The 14,517-nt window shown below is 40.0% G+C and overlaps 1 protein-coding gene across 2 annotated transcripts in view; it reads left to right on the top strand.

Moving 5' to 3' along the window:
* Positions 1–14,517, top strand: part of SGPL1 (sphingosine-1-phosphate lyase 1) — a 138,721-nt gene that overhangs the window by 103,782 nt on the left and 20,422 nt on the right. The window contains exons 4-7 of one of the 2 annotated variants that reach the window (XM_006142276.3): positions 5,037–5,104; positions 5,905–5,976; positions 9,611–9,758; positions 13,440–13,516. In XM_006142276.3, coding sequence (XP_006142338.1) covers positions 5,037–5,104; positions 5,905–5,976; positions 9,611–9,758; positions 13,440–13,516 — 365 coding nt within the window. The remainder of the gene's footprint in view (positions 1–5,036; positions 5,105–5,904; positions 5,977–9,610; positions 9,759–13,439; positions 13,517–14,517) is intronic. The other variant, XM_014583682.2, reaches the window with a different exon arrangement.

Below are 14,517 nucleotides of genomic sequence, written 5' to 3'. Positions count from 1 at the left end.
TTTATTTATTTATTTATTTATTTATTTATTTATTTATAATTTTACCGAGAGAGACACAGAGAAAGAGAGCGAGGGAAAGGGAGAAAGGAAGCCACCAGGTCCGGGACTCAAACCGTGGTCGGCCATATGGGAGTGTCCAGCACCTTAACCACCATGCCACCTGCTGGTCCCAGTATTTGCTTCTTAAAAAATTTATTTTAATTAATTGGCAAATTGAAAATTGTATATATGCATTGTATACAACATGTTTTGAAATATGTCTGCATTGTAGAATGGCTTATTGAGCTAATTAATATATGTATCACTTCACAGATTTTTCCTTTTTGTGGTTAGGTATTTACCTCTGTTTTCAGTCTAGCAACCCATTGTCCCATGTGTTTTGCCTAACTGGTGGTAGAGGCACAGTCATCATAGGTCCTGGTTCATACTTACCTGCCTGCAGTGTTGAAAAAGGGGTATATTGGGACCAATAGTTGGCATAATGGCTACGTCGCTATACTCTCATGTAGTCAGCCGCGGGTGAGTCCCAGACTCGGTGGCTTAAACTCACGCTGGGCGCGTATGTGTGCGTGCCCAAGATCCCGAGAGGAGAATGGAGGAGAAGGGATTGTGGCGTGACCATCCCCTCTGGAGGGTCATTTCTTGCTTTCTGTCTGTGTCTTTCTGGCAAGCCGCATGCACCCTATAGCAAACACCTCTCCAGAAAAAGAGAAAAAAAGAAAAGAAGAAGGAATATACTGGCTGGTGAGAAAACTAAAAGTAACAGTGTGCTTATCTTTGGGGACTGACCTCCAAGCCATTTTTATTGTTTTGTTTTTACTAGCATACCTTTTTTCTTACAGAAAATACAGCATATATTTTTCTTTACAGAAGTGCTACATGATCACTTTTGAAAATTTAGGTAGTATGGATAAGCTGTAAGAACAAAATTGAAACCTTGCTCCCAAAGGATACAGCTGTATGTGTATCTGTATTTATATCAGAATCATACAGAACCAAAATAGAGTTTAATAGATAAAAAATTATAGTATTCAATGTTGATTATTTCCTACAATTAACACATACACATAATACACTTTTTATTTTGTAATTTCCAACTTTAATCTTATATGCTGATAGAAATGTCTTCCCTCCAGATGAGGAATAATTTTGATAGAATTGCCATTTTCAACACCGTGCTCAGGTAGAAGTATGCCATGTGTTGCTCAGTATGGCCCAGTGATAAGTTTTGCTGATCTTTAAACTCTGAATCCCTTCCTGAGGGGGGAGAGGGTAGTTCTGGTACAAAGGATGGAGACGGGGGTGGCTATGAGCTAAGAGTGGCAAGAGCGTGCATGGGGTTAGCTGCTCTCTGGGTGTTATCTCTTCCTTAGTTCTGTGATTATCAGCTCAAAGCTCACCACTTTTTACTTCGATAGTGATTTTTAACTGTGGCGTTGTCCATAGTTCATCAACAGAAATCAGTTTTATGGGGAGGAGGAGGTGATAAACTGTTTCTGGTTGGGAAGAAACTGGGCGATACGCTTTAGCTCTGTGAGCCTCTTTCCTTACAATAAAATGGGGGTAATAATACCCGCCTTACCTTGTCCACAGACCCTTGATAAATACCGAGTAGTGTCACTTGTATGAAAAGAATCTGTAAACGACCACGAACTGTGCATTGTTGTACTTGCACTGGCATTTCCTATTTTATCTTTTTTTCTTTTTCTTTTAAATTTGCCATAGGGCACGTGTATTCACTGAAGGGGGACAGAGGGGAGAGAGTTCTTTCTGGGGTTTGGGCACACGTACACTAGTGCTTGGCATGTTTTTCAGGTCATTGGGTCCAGGACTCAGACTGCAAAGTTGGCCATGTGGGATCTAGCTGCCTGAATGATTATGCCACCAACTGTCCCCTTCACTCCCCCATTTTATCTTAAAATTTTTAAAATTCTTTTTTAAGAAAAACGACAAATAAAAATTAGATGTATCTATGGTATAGGATATCTGTTCTCTTGAAATATGTTCAGGGGCCGGCAGGTGGTGTGGTGGTTAAGGGCGCTGGACTCCCACATGGCCAGCTGTGGTTCCGGTACTGGACCTGGTGGCTTGCTTTCTCGCTTTCCCTCTCTCTCACTCTGTCCCTCTGGTCAAATTAAAAAATAAATAAATAAATAAAGTTAAGTAAAATAATTCTTTTTTTTTTTTTGGAGAGGTTTTTGCTGTAGGGCGTGTGCACTCGCCAGAGCAACAGAAAGTGAGAAATCACCCCCCAGGGGGGATGGCCACGCTGCAATCCCTTCTCTTCTATTCTGCTCTTGGAATCTTGGGCACGCACGCACACGCGCCTGGCGTGAGTTTAAGCCACTGGGTCCGAGACTCGAACCGTGGTCAACTACATAGGAGTCCAGTGACATAGCCATTACGCGAACTGCTGGTCCCGATAAAATAATTCTTTTTTTTTAAAAAAGAAATATGTTCATATCGTGGAATAACAGACTAAATTAATGCACACATATTCCCTCATGTACTTAATCTTTTTTTGTTGTTTTGAGAACACTTAAGCGCTACTATCTTAGCAATTTTTAAGTATTTAATGCATTGTTATTTACATTGTACAATAGGTCTCTTGAACTTATTCCTCCTATCTAACCATAATTTTGTATCATTTTACCATGACTTCTTTAGTCTTTTCTTTCTTTTCCCCCAGCCCCTGGTAACCACTTATGAGATATTCTAATTAGTTTTATTTTTCTACTTCTGGTGACATCTACTTTTGAGATAGTCTTTTTGGTCCTGACCATATGATCTTTTCATTTAAAATTTTTCCGTCTATGATCATGTATTCTGTTTTTTATTTGTCCTTTCCTGTTTCTCACAACTTTGGCAAAATCGTGTATTCTTTTATCCTCCTCCTAGTTATATCATGCTACTTTTGGACACCTCACTGGGACTGCTGAGTTTTAGATGTCTTATTACCTCATTAATTATTTTGTCTATTGAATAAAGAAAGAGTTCTGAATCTTTACAGCTTTATCATTGTTAGAAATACTTGAATAACATACAGCTTAAATTTCTTAACTTTAGGTTATACTCATTCAGTCAAGTATTATGATTAAGTTTCAGAATATATATTTAGGAAGAATTTTTAGAGATGGAGAGAACGCTGTGAGATGAAGATACAGTTATTTTACATAAAACAAGGTCTCAACCATGTATTACAATGTCTAGAACATAGGACTGGAAGGAAATTCTCCAAAATTTAGATAGAAAGTAACCACAGATACTCAGATTCAGCCCTTTTGTATTCTTGTTCAGTCTGTGTCTTAGCTACCTGGCTTTGTCCCTGGCATTTACAGTGTTGACTATAGAGTGAAGTAAGAAGACAAGGGATGCATTCTAACCAAAACAATTAGCAGAGATACAGAACATGTGATAAACCTGCAGGGGAGCACACACATCCTGTGGCTGAGTGAAGAAAAAGTGCCTTCCGGTCAGAGAGGTTGAATCTTCTAGGAATGCAGTCAAGGTTCATATTAAGTTCTTGCCTTAAATAAAATCTGTGTCTGGATTCTTACAGTCTCATTTGGGATAACAGAAAATTCCTACTGTGCATTTGAAGCAGTAGAGTCCCAGGAGTCCTGGAATAAAGACCTCTGTTAAATTGCTGCTCCATCATTAATTTGATCTGTGGCCTTAAGCAAGTTTTGATAGTCTTACATCATTTACCCCTTCCATGTCACAAGTCAAATAGTATTTAATGCTTTCTGTGCCAACCTCAGATTTTGTCCAAATCAGTTGGGATATATTACACATGAGTGCATTAAGAGATACATTAGTATCAATCTAGTCTATTTATTGTAATAGGCAAGATTGAAGATTTTGTATTCGTCCTATATACTACCTGATAGAATGGACTCTGACTGTTACCCATGATTTTGAAGGCCTTTCAGCCCAGAAAATGTTACTGGGGGATCTGTGTTGAATGAGAGAGTGTAGATTCTGAAAGGAAAAAAAAAATAAATAAAAAAGGAGGGGTTGGATGACTGGCCATTAGTTGGGGGAAGGAAGAGAGAAGCAGACATCTGGAAACCCTGGGAGACGATCAAGAACTCTGGAATGTATATATCTTTTGACCCAGTAATTCTGCTTCTGAAACTCCATCTTTAGATATACTTGTGCATGTGCAGTATGGTGTGCATTTCAAGGTGATTTATTTTAGCACACTTTGTAATAGTAAATACTAGAAACAACCTATATGTATCAATAAAGAGTAGATTAAGTAAATTATGGGTACATGGGGACCAGCAGGTGACATGGTGGTGAAGACACTGGACACTCCCACATGGCCAACCACAGTTCGAGTACTGATTAAGTAAATTATGGGTACATGGGGACCAGCAGTGGACATGGTGGTGAAGACACTGGACACTCCCACATGGCCAACCACAGTTCGAGTACTGGATCTGGAGGTTTGCTTTTTCACTTTCCCTGTGTGTGTGTGTGTGTGTGTGTGTGTGTGTGTGTGTGTCTGGTCAAATTAAAAAAAATGAATGAATAAGTAAAATTAAATGATTCTTTTTTTAAAATTATGGTACACCCATAAATGGATTACTCTGTAGCTATAAAACTTAAAAAGGAACACTGATCTGTAAGATAACATGCCTAAATAGAAACACATAATCTAAGACAAGGCTAGATTATGCATCCTTTGGTGTAAAAGGAAGATAAATGTACCTTTACTGAATCTTGTATATACATAAAAACTTCTGAAAGGTATACTTGAAACTAACAGTATTGGTTTTGGAGGGGGTGGAATGAGGGTCTGAGGGGTAGATACGAAGGAAATTTTCACTGTATTTGGATTAAAAAAGTTTCTGAACCATATAAATATATCATTTATTCAAAATCTTAAAAATTTTTTTTAAAAGAAAGAAACTACCTTTGCAATCAGAAGGCAAGTGAGGTTGTAAGAGACACATTAAGTAGTTGCTGTATTAGGCGGGTCTTATCTGTGAAAGTCAAATTGAATAATAGAACCATTTTGTTTGTTTTAGGTTTATGGTCAAGGTTTAAAAAGAAATGTTTTAAACTCATCAGAAAGATGCCTATTATCGGTCGCAAGGTAAGTGGAATCCTTCTAGGTCTCTTTATTCCTCTCCTTGATAATCATACATGTCCAACCAACCTCTCCATGCCTTCCTTTTTATTTATTTCTTCCATGAGCTAGAGAGATGGTACCCCTGACAGGGTCTTTATGTGACAAGCCACACCCAACTTCAGCCAGTCCTTAATTGTGGGCATACATGTGCCTAGTATACAGAGAGGTCTCTGGATGCTAGTCTGGAACCTTTCCATGTGAGTCAGCCTTGCAGAGTGTTACGTTTTACAATGCTGCCACTGTCTGGCACCTCCATACCTCTTCCTATTTACTAAATTTAATATTCTCAAGGGGGAGGGGTGATTTTGTCCCCCACTTCCTGGAGACATTGGCAACATTTTGAGAAATTTTGGTTGTCACACCCGAGGTGGAGTGCTTTTGGTGTCTAGTGGATGAAGACCAGGAATACTGCCGAGCATCCTGTAGTGCATGGAACAGCACTGAATAGCACATGACAAAGTGGTCTGGTTGGAAATGCCAAAGGAGCTTAGACTGAAAAACCAACCCTTTTGCCAGTGTCTTTAGCCAGAGGAGAGATGAGAAGTCTGTTAAGAAAGAATCTGGAGTTAGAAAACCTGACTGAAGTGTTAATGGTGCTTTGGAACAATACCTGGCAGTCTGGATTTAAATATTTACCTGTGGTTGGGTCCTTATGGAGTTTCGATCAGAAGTTAGCAAACTTCATCAAAAGGGCCAGGCATAAACATCTCTGACTCCACAGACCTTACTATGTTTGTCACAACTTATGAGCTCTGCACTTGTAGGAAAAGCAACAAGAAGAAGACAGGCTAAGAATGAGCCTGGTTATGCACAGATGCATCTATAAGCATGAAGAGGTAGGTCAGATTTTGCCATGGGTAGTAGCTTGCTAATTCAAAATTTGGAAGTGGAAGGTGATGGCTCATTGAGGGTGGTAGAAGTGATAAGGTATGCAAGGCTGAGCACACATAGGAGGCCTGGGTTCAGGTTCTGGATCAATCTGGGTGTGGTATCTCACTGGGAACCTGGTACAGATGATACAAAGACTAGACTGTCAAAATATCAATCTTTCCTTGCTGGGTCCTGCATGGCTAAACGAATGCATGCTCTGAGGGGAGATGACCATGGATTTGAAAATAAATAAATACACAAAAACGTATATAGAAGTAAAGGAAAAGGGGATCGGTTGGTCTTGACTTCTCTGATGCAGACAACCATGGCCCAGAGCTGGTTCCAAGTTTATTTTAAAGGGCAGAAAATGGGAGAAGGGGAAATGGAATTTAAAGCCAGTTGTTTTCAGATGTTTATCGGCTGAAGATGCAAAGACACCTAATGCCATGTAGTTCTATTTAAGTTTTCTCTAATGTTCTTGGGCCAATTCTGATCAGCACATGTGGTTTCCGTTAACCCAGTACTGCCTTGCAGTTTCGGAAACACAGGAGCAGTTAGTATATTCACATGTTAATAGTGTTCATTGCCCTGCATATGACTACCCATGGAATCATGTTTCTGTATGTGTCTAAAGGTCACCATATTTGCTTAGGCTTGGGTGGCTCCCTACATTTCCTACTTCTTCCTGGGTACTAACGTGGTCTCTCATTTAAAAAAAAAAAAAGAAAGAGAAACTGTAAACTATTCTCTTGCTCTTTGTTCCTGTCTGTAGTACCGTAATTACTCCTTCACTATATCATCTCTACCCTCACTCAAGCTAAGGATAAGCTAGTCACCCCTATCTTTTCACAGGTTCTTTATCACTGGTGAAAATGAATAAGGCAGGCCCCTTTAAATGCTCTGAGGAAGGCAAATTGGTTCTTAATTTCTTTTTATCTCCTACTGCCCTGTTCTGCTTCTCAACTTTCCTTTGTTCTTTCCCCACTTTACCTGCCTTCAAGTTTTCTTTAACAATTGGCTTTCACTTCCCTTCCTCTGTCTAGCCAAACTAGAAAACATGAACGTTATCTTTAGTTTTTGACTGAAGTTCATTTATACTGCTATGTGAACTCTCCCAGAAATATGTATTTTAGGGCAGTGGAAGTAATAACTGGGATGGTGAAGGGAGGAGAGTGAATAGACTTGCATATGTTTCCAAATCATTGAGCTCTAGTGAATTTGCTTTAGTCTGTATGGGGTAAAAGGTAAGGGAAGGGAAGATACCACAGAGGATGGACTGAGTCACACAGTAAGACTTCCCCTTTCCTGTTGTCATTCCCTGCCTTTTTATTTCTGTCCACCTCCTCCTTTCCTCCTTTATCTTCTGGATTTTGAAATAAATGCTAGGGTTCTAGAACTTAATGAAGCAGATTTTGACACCTAGAGATTAAAAGTTATTCTATGTGTCTATGTGTATCTTCTAATTTATTCACTTACATTTACTTATTCAACACATGTTTATTGAGCCCTTGCTCAGTGTCAAGTACTTCTCTGAGTACTGGGAAAAGAGTAATGAAGAAGACCAAGTCCTTCTTCTGTTGGAACTTACATTCTAATAGGAAATACAGAAAATAAACAAGTAGGGACCAGCAGATGGTGTGATGATTATGTTGCTGAACTCTAACATAGTTGACTGTGGTTCAGGTCCCAGACCTGGCAGCCTCAAACTTAATGCTGAGCACATGTGTGTGCATTCCCAAAATCTAGAGAGTAGAATAGAGAAGAGATTGAGGCACGGCCATCCCTCCAGGGGTCTTTTCTCACTTTCTGTTTCTCTGGCAAGCATATGTGTGCCCTATGACAAAAATCTCTCAAAAAATAAACAAGTAACCACATAAATAAGAACTTCTTTTTGAAATAAATGCTGTAGGGACCAGCAGATACTGTTATAGTTACGTTGCTGGACTCACATGTAATTGACTGTAGTTCGAGCCCTAGACCTGATGGCTTATAACTTAACGCCAAGTGTTTGTTTGTGCGTGCCTAAAATCCTGAGAGGAGAATGGAGGAGAAGAGATTGAAGTGTGACCATCCCCCCTGGGGGGTGATTTCTCACTTTCTCCAGCGAATACACAGGCCCTATAGCAAAAATCTCTCTTAAAAGAAAGGAAGAAATGCTATGATGAAATTAAAATTGGGTTATATGATATAGACTCTGAAGAAAGAATTGGAGCTGAGGAAGTGCTTACTGCACCTTCTAAGATACTTGTCATTCTTTTTGTTTGTTTTATTCTATTGCAACAGCATAGTCTATGTCTGGAAGCTCAGCTTTCATAGTTTATTCTTGTTGGCGTGGTGGCTATTTATGAAGCACTATTTTTATTTACAACCTTAAAGCTGTCTCCGTGTCCATAGTGTGCCCAGGATTGCCGAGAGTGTGGACTCTGCCCCCTGCCAGTGCTGGCCTGGTAGACCAGCGCAGCCATGCTTTAGAGGGGTGATTTTTTGCCTGCGGTTTCATTGAAGGCTGTGGCAAAGAAGATCTTGTATTCTCATCATCCTTGGCTAGAGATGAGGAAATCTAGATATTTGGAGGGAGTTCTTTAACAGGTACCGTGCTGAAACCACGGCAGTGTAACATGTCCAGATTGTGACATGGAACCTCTTTCCCCAAATTTACCACAGGCATCTCTTATCATAATAGCAGTTCCTCCCTGCCATTCTGCATCATCAGTCTGCTCTTTTCCCCTTCTTCCCTAGCACTGTTCATTACATGACTTATTTTCTATCTCTCCCACTGAAAATAAACTTCATAAGAACAGGATGGTTTTATTTTGTGTGTGTCTTTTTTTCTTTCCTGTGAACTCCCCTGCCTAAGTAACCCTGGCCTACAGTAGTCATCCAAAAAATGTTGAATAAATAAGTGAATGACTGAATGAAAGAAAATGGCTTGGAAGCTATTAGCCTACGGCTGTGAGGACAGAAAAGAAATAATCACAGTTGACAAATAACATAACAGAAAGGACCTTAGTTTTTGTTAGCATTTTAGGGTTGGACAGTGCAGACTGTTGACGGCTTGAAATGTGATGGAGTCCTCTAACAATTCATAGAATGTCTCATACTTGTATGTGGGGAGTTGTATCAGCCTCCAGGTTCCTGGTGTGCACTCTGCTTGCCGTTGAAGGAGCTCGTCACTTGAACAGGACCAGAATCCTTACTACTGCACCAAGGCTGGATTTCTAGTGGCTGTGCATGGCTCTACTTTTGTCTCTTTTGCACACACAGCTGTAGCTGCTGCTAAAGAGATAGGTGATCTGGATATTGCCACCAGGGAAGTACTGACTAGCAAATGCAAATCAAGTAAAATAGTGATGAAATGCCAACATAGCAGGGAGAGGTATAGGGAAATTGAAGTAATCTTTAGAGAGAAGATTACTTTTTAAACTTCTTAGAAGCTATGCACATGCCAGAAAATAGCTGAATAGTCAAAATATCACATTTCTTAAAGAAAAAGAAAGTAACACTTGGGCAACTCCCAGCCTGGAGTGGTTGATGGGCTGTTGCCTGCTCTTTGTACCCTACTCTTGTGTCATTTTAATTTTGTCTTTCTTACCTTTGAAGATCCAAGAAGAGTTGAACAAGACTAAAGCTGATATTAGCAGGCACATGTCATTCCTGAAAGTGGACAAAGAGTATGTGAAAGTTTTGCCCTCCCAGGGCCTAAGCTCGTCTGCAGTTCTGGAGAAACTCAAAGAGTACAGCTCTATGGGTATGATGCTCAGTTCATGCATGTTTATTCATTCCTTAAAATGGCTGCTTTGTCGTTGATGAATGTTCACATTGGATTAATAACTCATTCCTGGTATTTAATTTGTTCAGTAGGGCCTATGCTTACTCATGAATTCATGACTGAATTTCATGTTTAAAAGAATCTGTCTAGATTCATCCCTCACCCACAAAGCAAGCAGATCTCAGGGACAATGGAACTTGGTTTTATTTCCTTTTGCAAGCATGAATAAAACAGACACATTTGTATTTTTCTTTTCTTAAAACATTTTTTAAAGAATTATTATTTAATTTTCTGTAGGGCACACGTGCTTACCAGAGACAGAGAGAGGGAAAATAAGAAAGCAAGCGCAAGGTTCAGGACTTGAAATATGGTTTGTCCATGTCGCCTACTAGTCCCCACATTTGTGTTTAAAAAGCATATAATATATCTCATACAAATGAAATACTGGTTCATGTAGAAACTATAAAATTGCTTCAAGGTACAAAAGAAAATAAAAATCACTATAATTGCATAAAAAGAAACACAGATATATATCTATATTTAGAGAGATACATCGATATGTGTAGGTATACACACATATAGATTGGTAGATCTGTATAGGTTAGATAGGTATTTATTGCTATCTGTGTATCTATTTATCTATCTAATAATAGTGTTGACAGATTAACCCATCAGGGGACCAGCAGTTAGCATAATGGCTATGTCGCTGGACTCCCATGTAGTCGACCGCAGTTCGCGTCCTGGACCCAGTGGCTTAAAACTCATGCCGGGCACGTGTGCATGCGTGCCCAAGATCCCTAGAGGAGAATGGAGGAGAAGGGATTGCGGTGTGGCCATCCCCCCTGGGGGGTGATTTCTCTCTTTCTCTCTCTCTGTCTCTCTCTGTCTGGCGAGTGCACGCGCCCTATAGCAAAAACCTCTAAAAAATTAAAAAAAAAAAAAAGATGAACTCATCAGTTCTAAGTAGAAAGCATCGTGAGTCTTCAGTGAGATTTGACTCCATAAGCCCATGGATTGGGCCTCAGAGATCCATCTTGGTACCAAAAGTGAAGAAGGAAGCGCCTGCCCTTTTCAAAGCTGAAGCCAAAGCAAAGGCTTTGCAGCCAAGAAGGCTATGCTGAAAGGGTCCACAGCCAAAAAGTAAAAAGATCCTCACATCACCCAGGACACTGTGGCTCTAGAGGCAGCCCAAATAGCTTTGGAGGAGCGCTCCAAGGAGAAACAAGCTTGAACACTGCATCATCATGAGGTTCCCCTGACCACCAAGTTCCCATCTGTCATGAAGAAGACAGAAGACAGCAATACACTTGTGTTCATTGTGGATGTCAGGCCAACAAGCATCAGTTCAAACAGACTGTGAAGAAGCTCTATGGTAACAATGTGGTCATGGTCAACACTCCCATCAGGGCCAACAGAGGGAAGGCATGCATGTGACAGGCTCTTGATTATGATGCTTTGGATGTTGCCAACAAAATTGGAGTCATCTAAACTGAGTCTAGCCAGACAGTTTGAAGTACTTACTTTTTCACCATAAAATAAAAATAAATAGTGTTTTGTGTGTACATCTATATGTGTGAGCACATGTGGGAAGGGTAAATATACCAGATCGTTTAATTTTTAACCTATGAAATGAGCCTGACATCACCTTCTGGTTTTGCCATTTAAAGTATAATTTGGGGTTAGTTCCTTAATTCTATATGCCCCAATTTTGATGTTTCTACAATGGTGATAATAGTATTTATCTGAAAGGATGATTATGAGGATTAAACGAGATAATACATGTAAATATACAAATATAATAAATATTCAATAGTACTAATACATAGTAATATTCAGTAATATTAACCATTATTGCTATTGTTAACACAAATGCACATTTATTATAGAGTAAGATTATGTTATAAATACTTTTTTCCCAATAAACTTTTTAGTTTGGCATAATTTTAGATATTAGAAAAGTAACAAAGGTGATAGTTTTTTTTAATGTGCATTTTATCCAGCTTTCCCTGTTGTTAACATTTTAAATAACCTTGGTAACATTTGTCAAAACTAAAAAATTAACATTGGTCCAGTGCTGTTAACTAAACTCCAAATCCTATTTCGTCTGTTTTGTTTCTTTCCTATTCTAGTATCCAACCCGGTATATATGTCACATTTTGACAGATACTCTTTAAAATTTCTTTTTATTTTTTTTTGGAGAGATTTTCACTGTAGGGCGCGTGCGCTCGCCAGACAGACAGAGAGAGACATAGAGACAGAAAGCAAGAAATCACCCCCCAGGGGGGATGGTCACTCCGCAATCCCCTCTCCTCCATTCTCCTCTCGGGATCTTGGGCACGCACGTAAAATTTCTTAGTAACATCATGAGTTGTCGGAAAAGTCATGACACGTCTTTGCATGGAAAAACTGTCATGATTTTTCTGACAATCCATGATATTTGAGTTCTTGACATGGGGTGGTGCATAATTACCATATAGTCTAGGATGTGAATGACATAAACCTAAGAGCTTTATACAAAAGATTTGCATTATTATGAGGGATGATTGCTGCCATTTTATTTCTTTCCCCTCAGTTTTTAAGTCACTGTTCATTGCCATACTCTAGCACCAATGTAAGAACAGGAAACCGTGTGTCCTGATTTTGAAAGGCTGGTGACAAGTGTTCTGAAGACTTGGGTGGTACGGAGCAGCGTGCTCTGAGGACAGAATGAAAGGCAGACTGGCAACAAGCCACAGCTTGGCAGGGTGCTGTGAGGATGGGATTTTATCTATACATTGACTGCTTCAGTTTCTGCTCTCTCCTCAGACTGAAGGGCTCTGCTTTGGCTGTATGCAGTTTCAGTGTATCTCTGCAATAGCTCTCTTACTACCCACTTTCAGTAGGGCAGAGCTGGGTTGTAGCAAAGGGCCTGAGACACTCATATCAGCAGATTTGTTGGTTTAATACAGAAAGTCTCTGGGAAAGCACTTCAGACAAGAAATGGGAAGTATGGCCTTGTGCTTAGATCTGGAGCCTTTCTCTTCTGACCCTTATGCTGGCGTTGACGGTTTCTCAGCTTGAGTGCTGCGGGGTACGCCAGCATCAGGTGGCTAGTTCTGTGTGGGTTTCCAGGCTTGGCTGAGGGGAGGGGCCCCTGAGCTTCGGATGCTCATGGTCCATGGCATTGTCTGTTCTGGGCTCCAGTTCTGATGATCCTGTGTGACCGTGCATACTTTCTCCTTGCTCTTTTCTCCCAACTCTGCCCATAACAATCCCCTCCCTTCTGTGTCTGGATAGAAAGGGAGAGGAGGAGGATACTTTTGCAGTAAAAAGTCACATAAAAGGCATACAGAGAACAAAAAAGCCAAATTATCCTGCCATTAGAAGACAGGTGAGGTTAAGGACAGCATAATTATTGGACTCTTTATTGTACCTAAATATTGTTCATACCTTTGTACACTGCTGTTGACAATAATTGATGCTCTTTCATCATCATTGTGCTATGATGGCTCTTTATTGAAATTCCTTCTTGATATAATAGAAGAATTCCATTGGGTTTCTACTCAACTTTTTTTCCTTTTGTACCCAAAGGGATTTCTTCCTATTTCGCCTGTTTTGGAGTGTGTGTCTCCAGTGGAGTGGCTTCTGTTTACTGACCCAGTGATCTTCCTTTCTCTGTAGATACCTTCTGGCAAGAAGGGCGTGCCTCCGGGGCAGTGTACAATGGAGAGGAGGCGTTCACCGAGCTTCTGGTCAAGGTCAGTGTCCAGGACTGTGCAAGGCATGTCCAGCGGCCCTGGCAGTGTGTGTGACCTCGCTATTTCTCCTTACTTCTGTAATTAAAGTGTTTTAAGGAACATTTATTGTTCAAATAAAGGGAAAGTTTCTCTTCTCCCAAACATAGACAAATACACATACCATTGTCAAAGGCTTTATCGATCTATAAAGAAGTAAGATGCCCTGTGTAGGAGGCAGTTTAGTAGGAAAGGTAGTCATGTCATTTAAGGTGTTTTTGTTTTATTTCTTTTGGTTTTTATTTTTATTTATTTATTTATTTTAAAGAGAGATTTTTGCTATAGGGCGTGTGTGCTCACCAGAGAGACAGAGTCAAAAAGTGAGAAATCCTCCCCCTGGGGAATGGTCATGCTGCAATCCTTTCTCCTCCATTCTCCTCTCTGGATCTTGGGCATGCACACATGCCCAGTGTGAGTTTTTTTTGAATCTTCAAGAACTGCAGTTGACTACATGGGAGTCCTGTAATGAAACCATTATGCCATCTGCTGGCCTCATGTTTTGTTGTAATTTGCCAGAGGTTTTATGCATTCACTGGAGAAAGAGAAATAGAAAGGGGAGAGAGGGTGATGAGAAGGCATTCAATGTGGGGTGAAGTCTTACTGCAGTCCAATCCATTCTCCTCTATCTTGCCCTCCTTTCTGGACTGGACACATATACATATGTACCCAGTGTATTTTTCAGGCCACTGGGTTCGGGACTCAGATATTGTGGTCAGCCATGTGGGATCCAACTGCCTTAACCACTGGGCTGATCTCAGTTAAGATTTTCAATGGTAAGACATTTTATTTGATAAATAAAATAGGGAGACAGTCATAATTTCGTGTACTCTCTGAATCTTAAGTCACGTGATCTCAGATGAGCAGTAGTCTCACTCATATTTCACGTAATTTTGATCCTTTGCTGACTTTAGTATTGCCTTTAGCTTCTTCCATATCTTATTAGGTTTATTAAGTCAAATTGGGGT

The sequence above is a fragment of the Tupaia chinensis genome, unplaced genomic scaffold (assembly GCF_000334495.1).
Source record: "Tupaia chinensis unplaced genomic scaffold, TupChi_1.0 Scaffold000072_1, whole genome shotgun sequence".
Classification (NCBI taxonomy): Eukaryota; Metazoa; Chordata; class Mammalia; order Scandentia; family Tupaiidae; genus Tupaia; species Tupaia belangeri.
Note: the sequence above shows the minus strand (reverse complement) of the source record. Positions and strands in the feature narration are given on the sequence as shown.